This window comes from Thalassophryne amazonica, chromosome 21, assembly GCF_902500255.1.
Source record: "Thalassophryne amazonica chromosome 21, fThaAma1.1, whole genome shotgun sequence".
Classification (NCBI taxonomy): Eukaryota; Metazoa; Chordata; class Actinopteri; order Batrachoidiformes; family Batrachoididae; genus Thalassophryne; species Thalassophryne amazonica.
In genome coordinates, this window is record NC_047123.1 from 22,546,208 (window position 1) to 22,571,672 (window position 25,465).

Here is a 25,465-nt window from a genome sequence, read left to right on the forward strand (position 1 = left end):
CGGCTGTACAACGTTATTGGATGGGACAATTGAAAAATACTCAAAGGAAACTGCTTTGTCGCCACTGAACAGGTGAAAAATGTCAATAGAAGCATTTGATAGTGTGGAAGCTGTCCCTACAGTCATTTGTCGATGAGGGGCGCATTCTGCAAAATGCATCATATGGCATTTGCTTTCTAAATATATACTGCACCTAGAGTATCTATTTTTATCCTGAGTGAAAAGATGACTCCATAGTACCAAGGGTGAAAACAGGTTAAAAAAATGGCAGGGCTTCCCTTTAATACATGACTTAAAACATTCCATGCCAACATCAAGTATATATAGCACATATAACAAGCTTGTATTTCCAAGTTTCATCTCTAAAAAGAAAAACCAGTAAGCGAACTTGTATTCGTGTAGCCCATTAACTTTTGTGCCACACTTAAAAAGCAGGGGTTTTTTTTTTTATATATATACCATCCACACTGCTTTCTACACTATAGCTGACGGCAGCATTAAACATTAAATGCAATATCATCACCTTTTTGAAACTGCAAAACTAGATCATTTTATTAATAAACAATTACAACAAAACCGCAGTGTTGTCAACCTTTGGTGGTTATTTCCCACAACAGAAAGCATGCGAATCGTGCAAACCGCCAACAAATATGCATTTCATATATTTTATTGGAAAATTTTCAAAAACAAACAAAAATGGCATAGCTGTGTACAAATCTCAAAATGCACGTAGCCTGTAGAAATACTGCATTTCTGTTGGTGTAAATTTCTTCTCTCTTGCTAGAAAATTGTGTTAGTAGGGCGGGTGCTGGCTGATAAACACATGCTTCACTTTGACGAGAGGGCAGCTAAGTGTGATTGGAGAGGCGGGTGCCTGTCAAATCTGTGTTTAGGTCCTGTGTTTTGCAACATGCCTAGAGTAGAGGTACAATGGAAAAGGCTGCGGGTCTTTACATGAGCTTTGCATACACAGAAGAGTCACTCAGAATACTATATAAATGGGCAAACTCAAAACATATCTAAATTTGATTTATATATATATATATATCTCAATGTTAGTGGCAATTCCAGACAGCAATTATCAATTATAAATTACTTTCAATTACATTTATGTGTCAAACATTCTTGAATCCAATTTGAAGGTGACAAACAAACACCAATTATGCCACTAATTAAACAAAAAGTGTGAGTGAAGAATGCTGTTTGGGGCGGCACTGAAGGTGTCACTGAAGTGTTTTAATGTCTGAGAAACCTGGAGCTGTGAGAAGAGCTTTGGGTTGAGTCAAGCACAACCATCCTTTTCCTTTTTAGGCTTGTCTGATTTTGGATGGGGTGTAGTTCTTGTCCACAAATTCCTCCTGTAGAAACATGTGCAGGCAACGCTCGTTCTGGGCTAGAGGATGACCGGCCACTCTGAAACACACATTAAAAACAATCAATAGCAGCAGGCTGGTGCTCCGAGTGGTATCGTTCACAGATGTACGACTGAAATCAAACTAGTCCTACAAATGCAGAAATGGACACAAAAACACAGACAGGCGGTCAAACAGAAAGATGTGAGTAAAGTGACACCTGACCTGGATAGATATTGAACTCAATCTTGGAACAGGTTAAATATTTTTGTCAATCACCTCTTTCATGTTAAAAGTGAAGTCAGAAATGTGTGTGATAAATTATGACACATGACTCCTCCAAACAGATTTGGGTCATTCTGCAAATATACAGATTTCAGCCTGCAGAGTATAAAAAAAAAGAAAAAGAAAAAACTCTTCACACCAGCAGAATTTTACATAGAAACTAAATTAAAATCAAGGATTATTATAATTTTTTTAAATTTAATTATGCTCTTTAATCTCACAGTGAAAACAAATTTCTACATGACAAACTTATCAAAATTCCGATATAGGTAATTTACAGACAATATAAATTAGCCACTACAAAAATAATGCAAACAATTATAATCAATACACCTTTGAAACTGTAATGGAATAAAAGCGTAGCGGTGAAGGTAAATGAGCTATCAGATTTTGGTGTGCACACCCTCCATATCTGCCGGGTACAATTACCTACAGTAAATTCAGACTTTATAATACCTTTCATTCTGGTTCTTTCGTCCCTCTACATTGTCGAGACATGTTTGGGAGATTCTGGGAACTCAGTTAAGGCCACGTTGACATCAGGCTCTTCATAATGTTCCTCAGATGTTTTAAGGTAGCTTAACGAGGAGGAACTGGTGCACCTGAGACCCTAAAACATTTTATTTTCCCCCCAATGGCAACATTTCTCTGAACATGCCAACATAATGACATTGTACCTGAGCACGCAGCTTAACCTTTAATGGGAAATAGTTCAAACAAATTGAGTGGCTCGGGAGGGCTGTCACAGGTCAAACAACATAGCAAAAAGATGGAAGGCTCAAAGCGCTCCCAGAGGAAGCGGATTCAACAAGCTTTAAGGACACAGTGCCCCAAAAATGGCATCAACTCTTCAGTCTTCAGACCCATTAGTTTTACATTGGAGGCAAGTGTGAGGAAGTAAACATTTCTTCTTTACAGTATGAATTATGTCTGACAAACAATGAAAAAGTCACAGCTCGCTTTGATAATGGTGGCAAGACTTAAAAGATTTATCCTTCTCAAAACTCTCAATCACATAACCAGCCAGCCAGGTCACGATTAACTCTGAACAATGATATGATCAACAGCACTGTCTGATTCACAGGAAACAAACATTAAATCTTAATTGGCAGTAGATTCTTGCATGCGTTGAAGAAAAAAAAAAACAAAACAAAAACAACAAAAAAAAAAAATTATTTTCCTCAACTGTCTTTGCACACTCAATATTCCGACAGGAAACATTGATGGATTTGCACATGAAACAAAGATAATGGGCAAGTCCGCAATCAAAGCAAATAATTACAATCACACTAACTTTTATTGTTCGGCAGCAGAAGACGGGGACATGCTGGATCAAAAATAAGCAGAAGTGCACACACCATCCCGTGGAACCACACGCTGTAATTTGAGCTGCAATTATCATAAATTACCCATCAACAATAATACAAATGTGGGAAAAATTATATTGTGGGGGATGCACACTTGAGTCCTCTCTGGTTGTGCTTGTCCTTTTACAAGGTAATTATAAAGACAATTAAGGAGGAGAGGGAGGGAAAGAGAGAGAGACCTACCTGTCTCTGCACATTCACTTTGTTAAAGTGAAAAAGTTGAAGACACTTATTGCACAAAACTGTCTCATTTTTCTTGTTCGCTAACAACTAGGAGGGAAATCAGAGTGCATTCCTCAACCAACTGACCAGCTTCAAGCAGTTTCAGTTGGCAGGGACAGACCAAATATGTTGAGCATCATGGAAAATTATTGCTACTGGAAACCAGGAAGTGCATGACTCGTTGCTGTGATCCCAGCAAATATTATTGCTGTACGTCACACAGTTACTTTCAATGCCATGTTTATAACCCACAAGTCAAGTGGCAGCTATGGCGCACAAGCTGTAACCTGTTGGCATGGCCGGCAAAATCAGCACGCACCGCAGTCACCAAGAATCTGTGACACATCTGGCATGAAGCAAGCCTCAATTTCAATTCAATTTATTTCATTGATATAGTGCCAAATCACAACAAAGTTGCCTCACGCCGCTTCACACAAAGTAAGGTCTAACCTTACCAACCCCCAGAGCAAGCACACAGGCGACAGTGGTAAGGAAAAACTCCCTCTGATGATTTGAGGAAGAAACCTCAAGCAGACCAAACTCAAAAGGGGTGACAATCTGTTTGGGCCATGCTACCAACACAACTGACAATACAAGGAAATTTTAGGAGTCCATGCTGGTGTACAGGACGGAAAGCTTGAAGAAGAACACACACCCACTCCCACCACTGGATGGAGCCGCACCTCAAACAATGAGGGGGAAAAATAAAACAGAATCAGGCGGCAAAAAGACAACAAATACCGTATAATTTGTCAGCATTAAGCAACAAGAAAACAGAAGAAATACTAAGGTGTTCGCCGGTCACTAGCCCAAAGCTTTACTAAAATACCCAGACTTTAGATAAAGTTAAGGCTGCAACCCACTCCATTTCTTAATAACATTAATTTAAAAGGGTAAAAAGCATAGTACCATACTACGCCAGTATGCTAGCCATACAAAAGGGAAAATAACTGTCTTAAGTCTGGATTTGAAAGTCTCTACAGGCTGACTGTTCTGTAGAGTCACCCAGCATCCAGACCGCTGTGCATCTTGCAAGAGACCACTAGTTGTGCACTGTATTGTGAAACTGGTTCATTGTGGCCTCTGTGTGATTGAGGATGGGGATCAGACTTACTTGTTAAGAAACTGCTCCAAACCTTGTCTTCGTTCCTCGATGAAAGAGTCATCAAATATCCCGTCGTCTGCTCGGAATGGAAGCTGCCGGAAAAGTGCTTTTCCTGGGAGTGGAGGGACGACCACCTAAGATAAAGGAGCATCCACAGAAAGACATACATCAGGGGTTACGCAAGTTAAATAAATTCATTAAAATAAGTGACATTTCCTATTAACATTTGAAAAACCACTGCTGCCTTACAAAGTATCATTTACAAGATGACGGTTAAATAATTCTATATGTTTCAAAAGACAAATAACTCAGCATTTAGTAAACTTCATTATCACCATGATTAATTCTACAGGCAACGCTCACGTGAACCAAGTTCAGCTGATTGATTGTCCAGGCTTCTCCCCACCCCCCCAAGATATTTTTAAAGCACTGCAAATGCTATCATTGCTGTACTCTGCTTTTCAGCTGACATGGTCGGCTCACCTTGCTCTCCCTCTCCAGCTCTGCTCTGAGCCACTCAAAGTCACTGTAACGCCGCCGTACACAAGACTCCTTCAGCTTAAAGATGGGCAGGTTTGTCTGTGGGAAGATGTAAGTCTTGGTTTATGAAAACAGCTTTGAAAACCCTTAAAGCCATATAATACACAAACACAACATGCAAAATCCCTTACCACTGCATTCTTTATGGTTTGGACATAAATGACCACATGCAGAGGACTTCGCCGGTATACATTTATTTATAAAGCAACACAGAGTAAATGTCCGGCGTACTTCTGTACCTAGTTACCGGCTACATTCATCCACGTGGTTGCTTGTTAAAGCACCTTTTAGACCTCTGTGTATGTAAATTGACATATGTGATCTATTAAAAACAAAAGTTCAATTATACCCCCATCTGAACATGTTGGACCAGGATCATTTTCTTTCATGCACATCTTGACATTGTGTACTACCACTGTGTGAGGTTTCATTGAAATCTATGAAGCGATTCAAGAGTTTTACTTATGAAGACAGTTGCATATAGTAGCAGAATGCTTGTTAAACACCAGATAGACACTGCTATACAAACAATGTTCGGCTAATTTTGGCGCCAATATAACCTTTCATTTGCATATCGAAAGAACAAATTAACAATCATTAACGGACCATTATAACCAGGCCCAGTCGATATATCGATTTTATCGATTAATTCAAGTTTTTTGTTGCAGACGATTTAATAAATAAAAACTTCCAAGTTTTTTTTTTTTCTCCTATTGCTGTGGTGCACCTTTTTGTCCCCAGGACCTTCCATAGGCCCACCCGTTTCCCTCACACAATACAAACATGGCTAACCACTAATTAAGAGCGAGTTTCGTTAGTGGTTTGGGATTGCTGCAACAGACATGGAACAAGTGACTGCACGCTGCAAAGTTTGTCTAAAGCCCATTGCAACAAAATGCAGCCGCACAAACTTATTCCAGCATATAAAAACAGAGGCATCCAGCTGCGTGGGAGAAATGCCACACTTTACGAGGGGAACAAGAGCGCAAACTCCCGCTACAAGGCAGCTTACTCTGGCGGAATCACTTACCCAAGTGTATTTTTTTAAATCAAAAAGAACAGTTGGAGCTTCAATTCCAGGAGGCAAGTAGGGGTTGCTTTTGTTTAGTTTTGATCAAATAAAAGCAAAACTTGCTTTGAGTTATCTCTGTCATTTGTACTAAATGTTTTCTTTTAAAAAGTAGGGGGGGGCGCGAAATAAAAAATATACTTGGAAAAAAAAAAAGTCAAATTTTTTCTGAAAAAATCTGACATTTTATTTTTACACCAAATTGACCACGCCTAATTATAACGCAAGTTTATCACAAACGCAGACCATCATCAATGTAAGAGGAATGACAGCACGCAAACGGCTCAATACTATAATCCCGAGGACCCCTTAGCTGCCCAACAAGGTGCCTGATGTAAAAGAAACACTAAATTCAGCACTGAACGGTTCCTGCAGAACAATGATCTAAAAAAAAAAAATCACCCAGGGGACTGACAAAAAAAAGCAAAAATCCACCAAAAAGCAGAGATTTTTCATCCCTGCTTATTTAAACAAAATTCCAATGATCTCACGTTGACATCACATGCACGCCTAACAACAAAAAAAATCTATACGTAAATTGTTTTGGTTAATGTGAGTCATATAGCAGTGCAACTGCTGAGTTAAAGTGTTAATTCAGAAAGTGATGTTTCATGGAAGAAGGTGGAACTAGATTAAAGAATTCCCAAAATATGATTTTAACAGACAAGTGTAAACATTTTCCTTTAAATTGTGTAGATGGCAGAAAATCATTATGCTAGCTTCAGGAAAAAAAAAAAAAACCTACGTTTTACTTCATCTGATTTTGCAGTGGTTATGGACTAACCTTGTGTTACCTACTCTGACTTTATTATAATGGGAAAAATAAAATCTTTTTCTCCTCATGCACTGCAGAAAATTAATAGAAAAATCAAAACTGGCCTCCACACAAGAAAAAAAAAGTTCACTTATGTTTTGCTTACCAAGGTCTGTCGCTCTCATGCAGTTTTGTGTGTGTATGTCGATGCAAAGATGTGCACATAATTCCAAGCTGCTGTTGACAAGCACTTGAATTTGAATTGAATTGAATTTCCTATTAAAGGGGAGATGTTTTGACATTGACGGGCAACACTGAAGCAAACAGCACATTACAAACCTCTTCACTAGTTCTGACAACACATGGCCATCCTGACAAAGTGCAAACAAGGAGAGTGAATGAGCATTTCATTGGCAGACCACATTCACAGAAGGTCAGAATTCAAAGAAAGACAAAATCACAAGAGCAAAGCAATTGAGGGACTAGGTGTGGCACGAATGCAGCGTGAGCAGCAGAAGTCTGATCGATAAGCAGCAAGCCAGTATGTGCAGGAAGGATGGAGTTAAAAAGAAAGCTGAGTAAATAGCTGAACAAAAGGAAGACGAAAAAGTGTTGTGTGTGGTTATAATGGAAGTGCAGAAAAACTGGAGAGGCTGAGAGCTTCATCTGGTCTGTTGGACTAATTGAAGAGCAGTGAAAGCAGGAGTGGTCTTTTTGCTCTCATGGTCTCTCCCTTTCAGTCTGTCTCCTCTTTATTTCCTTAGCTCTGATAATAAGTCAGATTTTATGCCCTTGAGACTCCTCTTGTAGGTTTTCAATAGTGAAAAACATAGGCTTCCCCCCACCAATCGCTCTGTCCTGTGCTCAGAATTTAAAATTATGAGTCCTAACCATGCGCTGTCTAAAGCCTGGTTCACGCGACAGGACTTTAAAATTATCTTTAGGTTTCCAAAACCTGAGAGACCACAAACGTGAAGATAAAAATAAAAATAAAAAATCATGGATCTAACAGGTTTGGTCATACAGTGTGTGGTGTTCAGCCACACGGTAAGGACAACACCACCACACACGAACAGATTTCACACACGAACGTTCACAGCTCAGACAGGAAATCTCGCAAAATCTCTCGAGTTTAAACGTGACTTCAGAGTAAACAAACGGAGGTACTTTGTGGACTAGTTAAAGCAGAGGGAAAAAAACGATACAAAAAGAAAAAGAAAAAAGGAGTGGAGACAGCGCAACCATCGGACTTTCTGGTAAGTCAGAAGCTGTTTTGATTTTATTTTCCGCACCGCACATCCGTCACCTCACTTTCTGATTGGCTACACGTCGCATTCAGCAGGCTGCGTGCTCGTTTTGGTTGGAGGTCACAACACGCTGCGATATCGGGCCCAAAAAAATCCAACATGTTGAATATCCCCAATTTGCGATCGGAGCGCTCCTGACATTCTTCCGAGCAGATCAGAGCACTCTTAACACACCACACACGGCAGGAACATCTGATAAGATTATCTTTAGTGTCATCACGATTGTCGGGGCGTCCTTAAGACTGTCGGAAGGGGAAGATTGGGTCCGATATCGGCCTAATTATCCTGCCATGTGAACCCGGCCTAAGAGTCAACCTACTGACTATATTTCATAATAATGATTAGAAATAACTCCCCCACTGCGACTAATTTCATAGTCAGCTGGACAGCAAATGTTTCCAATAAAATTTGAAAAATGAGATTTACACTTTGTAAGCGGTGTTCCATTGTTTGAAAAACATTTACCTCTTTTCAAGGAGGTAAATCTGGTTAAACTGATTGTTTAACCAGATTTCTTTAAAAACTAAAGAATCAATTCTCAAAACATGAGCCTTAGCGTGATCCAGATAAACATATCGATCAGAATTTAAGCTTTTTTTTCCTGTACATTCATATCTTGCTGCTCACATTTAAAACGAGAAGAAAAGTGAGGTGTGACAATCATTTTAACACACACCAATTTTTGAATGTGAATAATCAGATACCCAACACAATACTTCTCCGTCTTATTCATTTCAAGTTTTCTCCAGGTGAAGTTGTCAGTGAGCCCCTCAATCCTCCCCTTTCTCAGGTCACAGGAGAAGTGGATTATCTTAGCTTTATCGCCCCAGAGCTCCAGCATTAACGCCGCTCTCCTCTCACCGAGGTCTGTCCATGCTGCGTCATGTTACCGCACAGCATGGAGCGCTGCAAAGTTAATCCCCGCCACAACAGATCACAGTTACAGGTAATCTGCCACCGCCGTGACTCTAATCCCATCATGTGCACACAGAAAACGCTTAACTGCAGCCAAGCACACACTGACGCAGATGAAGCACACACACACACACAGGTGTTAAGCACAAGGACTTAACCAGTCACACAATTATCACCGTACAAATAAACCAAAGCATACCACTGTTTTTGTCCACACACACACACACACACACACACACACACACACACACACACACACACACACACACACACACACCGGGACCACTTTTCTCTAGACAATAAAGCTAACAGTGAGAGTGTAAGAAAAGTCACCTGGCCTTTCAAGCTTCTCTCACTCTCACAGCCTATGATTAAGAGATCGGCCTTGCAGGACAAGGGGGAGGCACAAAAATGACAGAACTGAAAAATGAGAGGTCTCACTCACAGCCTCTCAAAGCCACACACACAGTAAGAGGTGGTACGTGAGAGCCCTGCGAGTCAAAGATCAGGTTTCACAAGCCTCTGTTTTCTTCAAGACTGGTTAGAATTTGGTCTTGGTGGCTCAACTTACTGGTCCTGTAGTGATTGCAAAATGGGGTTGATCCACACAAGTCTTACTATTCTATTACCCATTTCAAAGGCACACTTTGCCTCCCACTTTCTGACGAGCAGAATAACAGAAGAACAGGCATTTCAAATAAGATAAAATTTGCATGGAACAAAGCAAATGTTTTGGAAAAAAAAGTCTGATGCAGAAATTAAAGTAAGACCGCATATATAAAAGCTAAATATGCCTTCCCTCATCAAGACCTCCTAGATTTACTTGTATTATGTGTAAAAATGATGCAAAACCACACTCCATAGAAAGAGCATGTGACTCAATGTGTGGGACATAACATCTTAGGCTCATGGAAAATGGGTTGAAAAGAGACAGAACCCTTAAAAAGAGTGAGCTACAGAAAGAGAGAGAGGGGACAAAGATCACTCATCTACCAAGAGAACAGTTCAAGGCTACCATGCATTAGCTTTTAGCAGGATGGATTAAGTCAAGTTTGAGAGTGCGCATCCTAAACCTCTTCCATGGCCCCTTCTTTCCCCTCCCATATACTCCCCTTTCAGAATGGCATTAAAAAATGGCTACATAATACACACTCATTGCATCATATTCCAAAATGGGGGGAACAGAGGGAACAAAAGCTTTGGGGCGATAGTTCTTTAGGCTCTTATCTATCCGTGTACTCTCTCACTCATTCCCTCGCTTGCCTGCCCCAGCATCCTGACAGCCTACCCTCTCTCCGACTCGCCTAGCTGGCAAAAAGCTGCTTTGTTGCCATAGTATCAACTCCCACTTTTGATACTGTCATTTCAAGTAGGATATGGTAGCCTTGATACAATATGTTCCCTATTTCCATTAAAATAGTTGTCGAAGAGGATGCTGTAGACTTTGGATTACACTTGACTGTGCCTGACAAGCCCCCCCAACCCCCTCCCCATTTTATTAATGACCAAAGTCCCCTGCTCCAATGCCCAAATGGAAAAGGGAAAGAAAGAGCGAGGGAGAAGCTATAGAGGAGGGGTGGAAGACTGAGTGAGAAAGAGACAGAGCCGTAAGAGGGCTTTTATGTACTCCTATCCATAAACAAAGTGAGACCCCAAAGTTCACTTCCCTGAATACGCTATATGAGCGAGTTGGGAACCTGCTAAAGACAAGAACTTCTGATAATGGCCATTGCACCCCTCAAAAACACACCAACCCACCAATCCCCCTGCTTGATGAGGTCCAAATTAACAGATATTCTGTTTGAGGGGCTCCTCTGAAACCAGCAACAACCAAAACACAATGTCATATGAGGAGACGCTGCAGAGTAAATGGCTACTAGAACCATGACGACGTGCAAAAGGTAGGGCTGGGCCATATGACGAACAATTTATAGCAGTGTAACTTTGAAACACCAACAGAGTGTGTGTGTATATACAGACACACACACAAACACTGAACAAAAATATAAACGCAACACTTTTGGTTTTGCTCCCATTCTGTATGAGATGAACTAAAAAATCTACAACTTTTTCCACATACACAATATCACCATTTCCCTCAAATACTGTTCACAAACCAGTCTAAATCTGTGATAGTGAGCACTTCTTTGCTGAGATAATCCATCCCACCTCACAGGTGTGCCATATCAAGATGCTGATTAGACACCATGATTAGTGCACAGGTGTGCCTTAGACTGCCCACAATAAAAGGCCACTCTGAAAGGTGCAGTTTTATCACACAGCACAATGCCACAGATGTCGCAAGATTTGAGGGAGCGTGCAATTGGCATGCTGACAGCAGGAATGTCAACCAGAGCTGTTGCTTGTGTATTGAATGTTCATTTCTCTACCATAAGCCGTCTCCAAAGGCGTTTCAGAGAATTTGGCAGTACATCCAACCAGCCTCACAACCGCAGACCACGTGTAACCACACCAGCCCAGGACCTCCACATCCAGCATGTTCACCTCCAAGATCGTCTGAGACCAGCCACTCGGACAGCTGCTGAAACAATCGGTTTGCATAACCAAAGAATTTCTGCACAAACTGTCAGGGCAGATGGCAGACAGCATGTGTGGCGTTGTGTGGGTGAGCGGTTTTCTGATGTCAATGTTGTGGATCGAGTGGCCCATGGTGGCGGTGGGGTTATGGTATGGGCAGGTGTCTGTTATGGACGAAGAACACAGGTGCATTTTATTGATGGCATTTTGAATGCACAGAGATACTGTGATGAGATCCTGAGGCCCATTGTTGTGCCATACATCCAAGAACATCACCTCATGTTGCAGCAGGATAATGCACGGCCCCATGTTGCAAGGATCTGTACACAATTTGTGGAAGCTGAAAATGTCCCGGTTCTTGCATGGCCGGCATACTCACCGGACATGTCACCCATTGAGCATGTTTGGGATGCTATGGACCGGCGTATACGACAGCGTGTACCAGTTCCTGCCAATATCCAGCAACTTCGCACAGTCATTGAAGAGGAGTGGACCAACATTCCACAGGCCAAAATTGACAACCTGATCAACTCTATGCGAAGGAGATGTGTTGCACTGCATGAGGCAAATGGTGGTCACACCAGATACTGACTGGTCCCCCGCCCCCCCAATAAAACAAAACTGCACCTTTCAGAGTGGCCTTTTATTGTGGACAGTCTAAGGCACACCTGTGCACTAATCATGGTGTCTAATCAGCATCTTGGTATGGCACACCTGTGAGGTGGGATGGATTATCTCAGCAAAGAAGTGCTCACTATCACAGATTTAGACTGGTTTGTGAACAATATTTGAGGGAAATGGTGATATTGTGTATGTGGAAAAAGTTTTAGATCTGAGTTCATCTCATACAAAATGGGAGCGAAACCAGAAGTGTTGCGTTTATATTTTTGTTGAGTATATATATATATATATGTGTGTGTGTGTGTGTGTGTGTGTGTGTGTGTGTGTGTGTGTGTGTGTGTGTTTTTTAAGACCACAAAGGCGATCTTAGGATTCACTGCAGTTCCATATCTGACCATAATTTTACATGAATAAACTGTGGGGTTTCTATGATGATCAATGCACTTCAGTTTCCTCAGAAAAAGTTACTGAATGGACACTATGAGCTACTTAGCCCATGAGCCAGTCATTTTTTACCTAACTGACACCACTTAAAAAGGTACTAAATGACACTTACAATCCAGCCTCAGTGAACCATGGCCTACCCAAAAATATATGATAGCCATCCAAGGGTGGCAACTATAGCCATGTAGGGGTCAATGAAGGGTTACACAGAGGTCAAAATTAAAAAAAGACAAACAAAAATCTATTTAGAAGCCCGTATCTCAGAGCAGTGAATATTGATGAATGTCGCGAATTTTGGGTTTTGCCAGTGTTTGTAAAAGGTTGCAACAGTGTGTAGTTTTTTAGAGTCGCAAACAACATTTCTTGCCGCAAATAAATTTTGAATGTTCAAAATTTTTAAGCAAATTTACCTTTTCCACAAACAGTTGTAAGCACTGGTAAATGGCTGTAAAGTATGCAGCTAAAAGTTCTTTTTGGTTTGCAACCACACTCTGACCCCAACAGTGTACCTTTTCTTCTTTTTCTTTTTCCTTCCTCCGCCAGACAAAGGAATTCTTCCTCAAGGTCAGCAGAAATTTGCTATTTTCATCAGCATCTGCTGCTCCGTGAGATTCTAGTGTTACAAAAACTCAACATTACAATCTGCTCGGGAAAAACTAACGCCTTTTCAGTATGAGCAGTATTGCAGCCCTTAAATGTGACTGAAGGTAATTAGAGCAATCCAGCTGACTTTAAATGTCATGCTTGCCGTCAACCTGTGAGCACTTAACCAGTCTCATAGTGAACGCAATAGGTTGGCGCCTCAATGATAACACTAATACCACTTTGATGCTTAAGCCACCTTGACACTTGCACAAATTTGATGCCCGCACTGCTGCCCAAGTCGTCGTGCCAATGCAACCCACTTTGTCCCGCTGGACGCCGCGCTTTGTCCCATTTGACGCCACGTTAAATAAAATAATTTCACAGCCGATGACATTTGTTGTCATAACCTGGCTGATGCAACCATCTATGATCCCTCCCAGAGTCACAAAGAAACTATCTGCAGCTGCACATTCTTTTGGAGAACGCATTTGGAATCATCTCAAAGGTAATTATGGATAATATTTATATTGTAATGGATTGTTAAAACCATTGCACTGTCATTCTCATGCATTAGATAATATATCTATAAAATTCTGTTTATGATGGACATAACATCTCGATCAGATGCACTGCGGCAATGAGACTTACTGACTCGCAGTGACAGTGTTTTCGAACAGGTTGCTCAATGTTCTCGTGTAGTTCACAAAATGAACGCGTGCCAGAAATTTTGAACATTTCAAAATTGTCTTTACGTACTTGCATGCAGCCGTACACAGTTTACGAGTCTACTCACTGGCACACCAGATTGCAGGGGGACCAAATTTGTGCAAGTGTCAAGGTAACTTTAGACAAGAAAAATACAGGGAAAAATGCCAATGGGCCAAAGGCTCACTCATCGTAGAAAAAATAGGATATTTCCAACAATGTATGGGCCAATAATTTGTGTCAATGCCTTGTGTAACAATAATGATTAGACTATTTATGATGTATGGATTTAACAATGGTGCATTTTCTGTTTTGAGGCACACACGTACAAGATAAATGAGTCAGGGCACTGTTTATAATTTCATAGATTAAAAAACCCTTATTCTGGTACATATACACATATATGATACAAAAAAAAATTCTTTCAGCCTGTATATAGTTATCAATGGCATGATGAAGGAGGCAACTGAGTGACTACACACGGCTGGGAATAAACTGGGATAAGTGAGCAAGGGGATGAAGAAGGAAGGCTGGTGAGAGGGTGGCTTTCTGCCCCGAGGGGTGGAGGCAAAGATACGGAGTAAAAGGTCCCACTCCCCCACATCCCAGCCTGCTTCATTCTCCTTTTTGCTCAATGAGGGGATTAGGCAGACTCTCACTGCAGCCACAAGGGCTCTCTCGGTTTGAGGTGTATGCTGCGATGGCAGTGAGAACCAGAAACCGTGGAATGAGTTATAAACAAGAAAACTGTATGGTATAATCAGATAAATTAGAAGAGTCCTAAATATTTTGAGCAACACAGAAACGACAATAGCAAAGCAAAGCCAAGCGTGCTATGCATTCCAGGTCAAAGTAAGAAGCCTGACACTCTTGGAATACTGGAGTTGGAGTGAAATGCTTCTAAAGAAAGCTGATGAAAGAAAGAAGAGAAAGAACCGAAGCAAAGTTGACATTTGTTGAGAAGTGAGGGATGCGCCGCTCTTGTGGTCTTATGCAAAGCAGGGTCACACAGGGCTATGAGGTGCACAATAATGCTGATTACACGCATATGCTAATTATTACACGCTAATCAAGTACAGTAGCCTTATATTCCACGCTAATGCCTGCAGACGGCTTCTCTTCCCTCTCAATTTTGCTTAACGTAAAGAAGGACTATAAATACTTTGAGAGCTGCTAAACAATCTAAATATTTCAAGCCACTAAATACAGGGGTGTCATTTAAAAGTGACAGCAAAAAGACAAGCCAATCAAATGAATCCTGTGACTACCTAACAATTTCAAAATCTCAGTGCATTCTGTATTAATCCGTATAATGCAGTCCCACAACTGCTCTGTCCATACAGAATAAATGTCTTAAACCATATTCACAATTAGATTGCCAGAATGGATCCAATATAGGTCTCTCCAGGCCTTCTGGATTTGCTGTCATTAAAATAAAAATTCCTAAAAACATTTAGATATCTATGTTTTAATAGGTTCAAAATCAGACAGGGCAAATCAAATGAAAAGTTTGTAAACCGTTTCAAAATCGTGATGTATTGAGCAAGTAGTACAGCTTGCAATATCTTTTTGATACAGACTCTGGAACAACGCTCAATGTTTATGAAATTGTTTTGTACATTGCATTGTAAGTTTCCTAGTGCTACAAATAACTTATGGGTGATTCTTTAACTACGGGCACTACTGGCCTTGTAAATGTAACTTCCACCACACCATTGCCTTACAATATAAAGCGCCTTGGGGCAACTGTTTGTTGTGATTTGGCGCTATATACACACATGTGCTCTGATGTCACTGTTTATCTCCATAGAAACTACCCAAACAATCTTTCATACAAACTGTTTAGGGACATTACAGTGTTGTGGTGGAAATTACGGCAATAGTGTGGGACAACTACATTTTGTTTAAAAAAATAACAGTTGTATGACATTGAATACCCCAATTATGTTTTGATTATTTTACTGATATTTTATTCAGAGATATTTTAAAACATTAGAAAAAACGTTTTTTTACCATTCATTTTTATCATTTAAGATCAAAAGTCGGTGTGGGACAAGCACAAAACGGCGACATTTGCATATAATGATGCTGAAAAAAGGTGAAAAAGTCATCATAGACTACTAGAACAAATTTCTTAACACTTTCATTGTAAAGATAACTATAAAAGTGTGAAATTTCCCCTTTTTTTCTGTTTTTCATACAATATGATCAAAGGACATAATAAGTGCCCGTAGTCTAAGAATCACCCTTATACTAGGTTGCTACGTTCAGTCACACTGATGCTATTCACTTTTATATTGATACTATGCTCATTCACAGACTGTGACCCAGATAAATATTATTAGACAGAGGCCCATATTACCCTTTGCTGATCATATTACTTGAACACAATTTCTGAAGTTTAGACACCTCCCAAAAGCCTTTGTTTTCCACAACTTAAGCTCTGGTGTAGGTCTCAAATCCAAGTGCTCATGAAATGTTAATATGGAAAACGGTATGAACAGTTAACTTACACTGAAGTCTAACATTACTCATGACTAGCGATGGGTATCGAGAACCGGTTCCTTTCGGGTATCGTTAAGAAATTATTCCATCCACCGACATCAATAAGTTTTGTGCTTAACGATTCTGTTATCGGTCCTTCAGAGTGGCCATTGTTTTGGGGGTTGTTAGTCAGGAAAATGATAATTTCTCTACATTGATTACAGACCCTGCAGCAGGTCCGTAATCAACTTTTATGCAGCGCGGCTTTGCTTTGAACCTTGAACCAATTGAAGCAGTGGTTCGCAGATTGAAGCAATGCTTCAATCTATTGCTTTGTTTATTCTTTTTTTCGCTTAATTTTCCCCCACGAAAACCCTAGAGAGCATACGTCTGTGAGTATTATTTACCTTTTCTATGTTAAACCGACCTGTTATGGTCTTCTGAAACAGTTGATAGATGTATTTTATAACTTAAAAATGGGAGCGATGCTAACGCATTAGCATGTCTATGGTATTTTCAATGTTAAAAGTTAGCATTAAGCAGTTGCAGCTGTCATCACGTTCGGGTGCATTTGTTTTCAAATTGTAATATTTCTTAAATTTATTTTTGTTTATATATTAATCTAATGATTATTATATACAATATATACTTATTATACACAATTTTAGAGAAAGAGACAAAAAGAACCTGAATAGAAACACAACAGAAAATAGAAAAGCAACTAACAATGAACATACATAAATAAATCAATTTATGAGCTGACACCCCCAGACATCGGGGTGAATGTGAGGCATAATTGTAAAGCGCTTTGAGCGTCTGATGCAGATGGAAAAGCGCTATATAAATGCAGTCCATTTACCATTTATAAATAAATACAGAAATAAATGTTTCCTGTGAACACCTAGTGACTCTTACACCTCCATTTCATCCCTGTTTTATTTAAGTTTAATGACAGTTTGTTTCAGTAAAACCATATTTTCAATGTGTTAATTTCTTCAGTGATTTCCTCCAGAAGTATCTGCCAAACTAGAAAACTGCTGCATCCTATTAAGAGCAGAATACTACTGGAATGAATATGAATAAGGAAAGTTGTTTTTTTTCCTCATCTAAATGGATGCTGCACTCACTGCAATTTATTGTCTGGAATAGTCCCAGATTGCATTTCAGAGCTTATAGAATTCAAACATTTTCGTGCACATGGTGTTGGGGGTTATTTTGGGTTTCAGCTTTTTTTGTTTTTCACCACTTTCATCCCTGAAAATATCAATCGTGAGTCACTTTTGTGCAGATTAAAGTTACTAACTGGGACTCCTGTCTTGTTGCGAGAAAGAAACGAGAATCGTCCTCTGTTCTGTTCACACAGCTCCAAACGTTGCGCGGCTCTCTGCCGAGTCAAGTTAGAACGATTGAGTCCAGTTGGAATTAATAACTTCAAAGCGAAACACCATTTTGTTTATTTTTATTTATGTCCAGAGATCAAGGATACAGTGACCAATTTCATATTTATTTACTTTAAGACTCAATGAAATACATAGAAAACCTGTAAAGCCTAGTTTTAATACAAAATTCACAAGGTATCGATAAGGGAATCGATAAGGAATCAGTTCAATAAGCAGAATCAATAATGGCATCGATAGATAAAATCTTATCAATACCCATCCTTCGTCATGACTTCATACATGCCTTACAACAACACAGCATCAAAGTATTCATGATCGTAAGTATATCAACACACATGCGGTTGCAATAGGACTTTACTACTACTGAAACTTCTCATTTAAGCGCATTTCTGAAAAACGTGAAACGCACAATGGCAAACCGACAGCGTGAAATGAACGCTACAAAATCAGATCATTAAACTACTGACCATTCATTTGAACGTGATGACTCAGCATTCACTCAGATCAGTAAGCCTGTCGAGCAGACGTTTGGAAAAAGTTGGAATTATGTTATTTTCAGGAGCTACGGACTTTCTTCTTGCTCGCTGATGTGTATGCGTGTCACAAGCTCCGCACAGTCCAGTCTGCTCTGTACAGAGAAGAGACAATGAACACTTCGGTCTCAACGTTTAATTTTTTGAGAGTCTGTTGAATTCTGGATCCAGATGTGCGTGGAGTCTGCTGTCTGTACTAGAGCATGACACCATTTTAAACTGGTTATAACTAGCGCTGTGAACATGCACATGAAACTCTCCACAACACTGTGTGAACATGTATCTGAAACTCTGCCACGATGCCGTTCTTACAAGCTGCCTGGACATGCAGCTGTGTTTTCCAAACTCAGACTTTTTCACTATCACAAAGTTGTGCCTCTAATGGAGACCATCTTTAAACAGGCTGCGTTCATGATTGCTCGGCATACACGCACAGCTGCTGCCGTTACTGGGACTGCATTGAAATTAACAATGAACACAGTTATCACTTTAAACAACATCACACACACAAACTTTGCAATTAATCTGCGGCTTCATGATTACGTTAGCAGGAGTTATTCCACATTCCACTCAATATCTCGCTGAGACATTTGCTCAGTGACCTACACACTGTAGAAAACATTCGGACAAATAAGTTCTTTGTTTTCGACAGTTTCCGTAGCTGTTTGTGTTGGTTGGCGTATGCTTAAAGACTGTTCACAGAAGTGTACAAATTAATACCAGTATATCATCACATGGCCTCCAATGGGGGGTGGGGGGGGTGGGGGGGGAATTCTCTGAGACATGCCCTTTACAGCAGTTCAGGGAGTTTCGGACGCACAGAGATCAGGTTTTATGCAGTAACAATACTCGTACATAGATAAGAAGGGGGTGAAAAAATGACAAAAATAAAGTCAAAGACAAAAAATAATTTTTGGGATACAGTCAAACAAATTCATGTACAACAGAATTTATTGTATACAATGGGCATAAGCTCAAAGTCAACCAAGAGCATTTATTCTGCAATGCACAAGCCACTAAGTTTAACATGCAATGCCACAGTTTGAATTTTGTAAAAGGGATTCTGATCATTGAGATTAATGTCTACTGTAGTTATTAAACATTTTAAAAGCTACTGGGAGAGAAAGTAAATTTTATCAAACCCGATCAGGCTTATGTTACGTGCATGTGACAGACAAAAATTGCAAACGATGCAGGAGATGTGTTTTGCAATAGCAAATAGCAAGGTCCAGCCTGGCTTGTCTGACCATTACACTCATGACTGAATTGATGACTCAATGACTGCAACTTGTTTGGAGAGCAAAGCATCAATAAGGTGATACCCATTTTACATAAACAAGCCTGTTTACCAATGGTTATCACATACTTCAATGAGAGAAAAATTTTTATAGGGTTAGGGTTTTAAGGGGAACGGGGGAAGGAAATGGGTAATGTGGGTGAGCAATACAGCGGTAGTCTCTGGATCCTTGCTGCATCCTGTCAACTCTTCCAGAAAAGCTGACTAAAAGAATTTTGTTCCTCTTTGAACTGGTAATTGCAACGTATGGCTTGGGCTTCTCTTAGGATTGTTTTTGCTCAAAATCAATACAGAAGCTCTAATGTGGATCTGCATGTCGATTTGGCACGAATTCACTTTAAATGCACGATAAATAATATGGGTCCCAAACACACAAACAAAATCCTCTAACTCAGTAACAACTTGGTGATGATTTTTGTAGTTTATCTGGGATCCACAGAGGATTTTCTGAAAAAGATGTAAACTACCAGCTATGTTTTGCCACAAGACAACTGAAAGTCAAGCCAAGGTTTGATTTATTTTCTTACATGAAAACCTTTGTTTGCCACTTCAACATGAAGTGGTGAGTAGTGGTGCAATGGACAAAAATTGAACCTTGCAAAAATGTCCCATATCACACCTACTATAACTCCTTAAGAGCTGTCTTGAGTGGCACCCTTTAGCAGGTCTTGATCTTGGAAGGTCTGCTTTTAAGAAGTGCCTACTACAAACAGATTTAACATACCATACCAACTTGATCACTGATAATGATTTAAAAGACACTGAGTGACATGAAAATGCTAATGTATGCATCCTGTGACTCTGCAAAAGAAAACTGACAGATGATTTGCTTTTACAATTATTATAATTATATTTCCAATTACACTCAACAAAAATATAAACCCAACACTTTTGGTTTTGCTCCCATTTTGTGTGAGATGAACTCAAAGATCTAAAACTTTTTCCACATACACAATATCACCATTTCCCTCAAATATTGTTCACAAACCAGTCTAAATCTGTGATAGTGAGCACTTCTTTGCTGAGATAATCCATCCCACGTCACAGGTGTGCCATATCAAGATGCTGATTAGACACCATGATTAGTGCACAGGTGTGCCTTAGACTGCCTACAATAAAAGGCCACTCTGAAAGGTGCAGTTTTAATCACACAGCACAATGCCACAGATGTCGCAAGATTTGAGGGAGCGTGCAATTGGCATGCTGACAGCAGGAATGTCAACCAGAGCTGTTGCTCGTGTATTGAATGTTCATTTCTCTACCATAAGCCGTCTCCAAAGGCGTTTCAGAGAATTTGGCAGTACATCCAACCAGCCTCACAACCGCAGACCACGTGTAACCACACCAGCCCAGGACCTCCACATCCAGCATGTTCACCTCCAAGATTGTCTGAGGCCAGCCACTCGGACAGCTGCTGAAACAATCGGTTAGCATAACCAAAGAATTTCTGCACAAACTGTCAGAAACCATCTCAGGGAAGCTCATCTGCATGCTCGTCGTCCTCATCGAGGTCTCGACCTGACTCCAGTTCGTCGTCGTAACCGACTTGAGTGGGCAAATGCTCACATTTGGCACGTTGGAGAGGTGTTCTCTTCACGGATGAATCCCGGTTCACACTGTCCAGGGCAGATGGCAGACAGCGTGTGTGGCGTCGTGTGGGTGAGCGATTTTCTGATGTCAATGTTGTGGATCGAGTGGCCCATGGTGGCGGTGGGGTTATGGTATGGGCAGGCGTCTGTTATGGACGAAGAACACAGGTGCATTTTATTGATGGCATTTTGAATGCACAAAGATACCGTGATGAGATCCTGAGGCCCATTGTTGTGCCATACATCCAAAAACATCACCTCATGTTGCAGCAGGATAATGCACAGCCCCATGTTGTAAGGATCTGTACACAATTCTTGGAAGCTGAAAATGTCCCAGTTCTTGCATGGCCGGCATACTCACCGGACATGTCACCCATTGAGCACGTTTGAGATGCTCTGGACCGGCATATACGACAGCGTGTACCAGTTCCTGCCAATATCCAACAACTTCGCATAGCCATTGAAGAGGAGTGGACCAACATTCCACAGGCCACAATTGACAACCTGATCAACTCTATACGAAGGAGATGTGTTGCACTGCATGAAGCAAATGGTGGTCACACCAGATACTGACTGGTATCCCCCCCAATAAAACAAAACTGCACCTTTCAGAGTGGCCTTTTATTGTGGACAGTCTAAGGCACACCTGTGCACTAATCATGGTGTCTAATCAGCATCTTGGTATGGCACAACTGTGAGGTGTGATGGATTATCTCAGCAAAGAAGTGCTCACTATCACAGATTTAGACTGGTTTGTGAACAATATTTGAGGGAAATGGTGATATTGTGTATGTGGTAAAAGTTTTAGATCTTTGAGTTCATCTCATACAAAATGGGAGCAAAACCAAAAGTGTTGCGTGTATATTTTGGTTGAGTGTACTGTCTAAAAACAGAGTGACTGTATATTAGCGATGCCTGGGCTGATCATGAATAAGCAGGTGCCTGAAGTCACCCATAGTCATGAGTTAAATATTTTTAATGATATTGGGGTCATTTGCAGGTGAGCCAGTGAAAATAAGTTTAAAGCATATTCGTCTAATATTACCTCAAGGCTAATATCAGTCTAAGAAAGAACTGTTTTCTGAAACACCATAAAATGAATAACTATAATCATTAAAAGATGGAGCACGTGCTTCACGTGCTTACCACAGACACCTGCATGGGAGAAGCTAAAGACAGAAGAAATAAATAAAAGCATACCTCAGAAAAATAAGATGTGGGAAGTATTTGGAGTTGTTCATAAAGATGACAGACGAGCAAGGATAGTGGGTTAAGAAGGCTGGATAATGTGGAGAGAGTAAATTAGAAGGTGCAACATATTACTAAGGATGAAGTAATGACAGCTCTGAAGAGGATGAAGAGTGGAAAGGCATATTATTCAGATGACATACAAGTGGGGGCGTGGACATGTTTATGGCAGTGGATATAGGTGTGGCAGTGGAGTTTTTAAACAGAGTGTTTAATACCACCTTGGAAAGCAAAACGATGACCGAGGAGTGAAGAAGTGTAATGGTTCCAATTCTTATAGTCTTGGACCTAGCTTAGACATGTATGCACATCATTTAGGAGAGGATAACTCAACTGTTATAAATGGTAAATGGACTGCATTTATATAGCGTTTTTCCATCTGCATCAGATGCTCAAAGTGCTTTATAATAATGTCTCACATTCACCTCAATGTCAGGGTGCTGCCATACAAGGCGCTCACTACACGCCGGGAGCAACTAGGGGATTAAGAACCTTGCCCAAGGGCCCTTAGTGATTTTCCAGTCAGGCTGGGATTTGAACCAAGGATCCTCTGGTCTCAAGCCCAACACTTAACCACTAGACTTTCACCTCATCAGCTAGGAATCTTGACCGGGTGAGATTCCTAGCTGATGCCGGTCAGTGAAAGCGCAATAACATCTCGTGTTTCGATTCTTCTCACCTCACCTTATATTGACCAATATGACCCCAATGAACAACTTGGGATGTGTGCCAAAATCTCTATCCGGGCCAAACAGATTTTCTAAGGTACTCAATATATTCAGAATGACCAGTACATGTTTAGAAGGGTCATAGAAGAGTTTAAAATTTAGAATTTTGACATAATTTCATAATCATTCAGATGCACTGTGCTGTGGCAATGAGACACATTGATTCGCAGTGACACACAGTGTTTTCAAATAGATTGTGCAATGTTCGCATTTAGTTCACAAAATTAATGGGTGCAAGAGATTTTGATGATTTCAAAATCTAAAAAACTATGCGTGAGCTGTGCACGGCTCACGCATAGTTTACAACACATTTACTCTCTGGCACGCCCGACTGCGTGTCAGTGTGGGGATTACAGTCATACAAGTGTCAAGGTACCTTTACTGACTTTTTTTCAAGCCTGTTGCTACTCACAAAAGTGAACGTTTACACGATGGTTGCAAGACCAGCTTACATTGTATCATTAGAGGTGGTGGCGCCAACATTAACACAGAAGGCGAAGCTGGAGGTGGCAGAGTTGAAGATGCTGTAATTTTCTTTGGGAGTTATGAAGATGGACAGGATAGGGAATGAGTATATCAGAGGGACAATGCAGGCAGGACAGTCTGAAGACAAGATCAAACAGGTGAGACTGACAGTTTGGACATGTACAGATGAGGGACCAAAGGCATACAGCTAGAATGATCCCAAGGATGGAGCCTACAGGTAGGAGGGCTAGAGAAAGGTCAAAATGTTTGTATTGAGGGAGGACATGCAGGAGGTTGGTGTGCACTGCTGGTTAGGTTCTGTGCATTTACTACGATGCAATTTTGCATGTTGGGCATAATTTTTTCTTCATTAATAGTTGTGATTGGGTTGAAGTCCATTGTGACGGTTTACCGTACAGAGATAAAAAAAATATATATATAAACATTGTTTCACTGTCCAACTACTTATGAACCTGACTATAGATTACAGTTAAATATGCTGAGCATCTGGATGTAGAAAGCTCAATGTGGGGATCTACATTAGGAAAGATTGGTCATTCAGCATGACTGCTATCTGTCATTTATCAAAGTGACTACGCATATGATATCGGAACGGTTTTTCACAATTCAATTCGTACAGCAAACAAGGACATCTTTTCTCAAAATGATGTCAACATCATAAGGTTGATTCCTTCAAAGCTGCAGAGAAGGCAAATGAAGAATATCAAACTCAAAATTTTATTCAGTTTTGCGCTTAAGCTGGGTATGACAGAAGTTCAACACTAAACTGTTGAGGGAAGCAGTAACGTTTAGTCTGGTTATTTGCACTTTTGTATTTGCACAATGTCAGTGGTCTAAACAGCCCTTTGTTGTTTAAATCCTTGAGTAAATATCTGTAAACAAGCTGAGTGAAAATCTTAGTCACTGTGAAAACTAAACAAGCCACTAGACACACCACTTATTAGAAAGGATACGCAGTATTCATTTAAAAGCTATCCATCAGTATCATTTCCAAGGAAACATCTAGCTAGCTCGTTACGTTAATGCAAGCTAAGTTTTTAAGCTAGGTCTAGCGAGCATTGCTAGTTGCAAGTTTTTAGGGGAAAACTCTGTTTATAACAGACAACCGCTCACACGTTTCAATTGAATCTTTCTTGGCTTCATTTTTTAAAATAAAATAGGCAAGTGTCAAGCAATTCACAACTTTCGTGTGACCACAGGGAAAGGCGTGAAGTAGCGTGACGTATGTTGAAAGCTAACATCATTAGCACTTTCCACTATACGCTCACCTTCAGTCTGATTTCGTATGTAGTGTATCTGCCTCTGCCAAGTCCGACAGTTTCGGGATTGATCACGTCGATCTCTAAAAAATTACTCGGCGGTCCATAAGCGTCGTTAAGGTTCTGTGGCTTAGCGCACAGCCTCCTCGTATCGACCACAGTCTCACCCATTTCACCGCCGTCTTTCCACCAGCCAGGAACGATGTGAAGCTCCCATAATACAAACATTGTAAATTCCGATGCTTCCCTTCAGAATAACAGCCTAAAAAATATTTTGTCTTTGTAACGCAAGATAAAATTACATACTTGCTACTTGAGGGAGAGCGTCTCTTTTGAGTTTAACATTGCATAGATTTGATGTCTATCTTAGAGCATATTTTATTTCTACAGGCACAAAATGACTGATTGCGACTTTGATTTTGAAGGAACATCATGATGATTCGGGTACTTCCGATCAGCTGAGTTTCAGCTGATGCTGTTTAGCCACCTGCTGCTAGCCTGTTTACCAGTGGCCAGAGAAAGTTGACACTGAATTTAATTTGTTTGACGTTGATCATTTAGTTTAACGTACATGGTTTAACGTACATTAAATGTCGTACCACTGTTGTGGTTCAACTATCACATTGATGTGG

At 40.4% G+C, this 25,465-nt stretch overlaps 1 protein-coding gene across 1 annotated transcript; it reads right to left on the bottom strand.

Annotated features, from left to right (window-relative positions):
- Window positions 1-651: 651 nt before the first annotated feature.
- Window positions 652-25,047, bottom strand: snx3 (sorting nexin 3). Its single transcript, XM_034161857.1, has 4 exons — window positions 24,843-25,047; window positions 4,815-4,910; window positions 4,341-4,465; window positions 652-1,413 (listed from the first exon to the last, which is right to left on the bottom strand). Exons 1-4 carry the CDS (start codon window positions 25,002-25,004, stop codon window positions 1,308-1,310), a joined length of 489 nt encoding a protein of 162 aa, XP_034017748.1. The 5' UTR covers window positions 25,005-25,047; the 3' UTR covers window positions 652-1,307.
- Between the last annotated feature and the right edge of the window lie 418 nt (window positions 25,048-25,465).

What these genes read in the sequence shown, in the direction of transcription:
- snx3 (XM_034161857.1), bottom strand. Translation starts at nt 25,004, where the DNA reads ATGGGTGAGACTGTGGTCGATACGAGGAGGCTGTGCGCTAAGCCACAG. An exon ending in CATACGAAATCAGACTGAAG is followed by an intron (nt 4,911 to 24,842) that starts GTGAGCGTATAG and finishes ATCTTCCCACAG; the next exon opens with ACAAACCTGCCCATCTTTAA. An exon ending in TTGGAGCAGTTTCTTAACAA is followed by an intron (nt 1,414 to 4,340) that starts GTAAGTCTGATC and finishes TGTGTGTTTCAG; the next exon opens with AGTGGCCGGTCATCCTCTAG.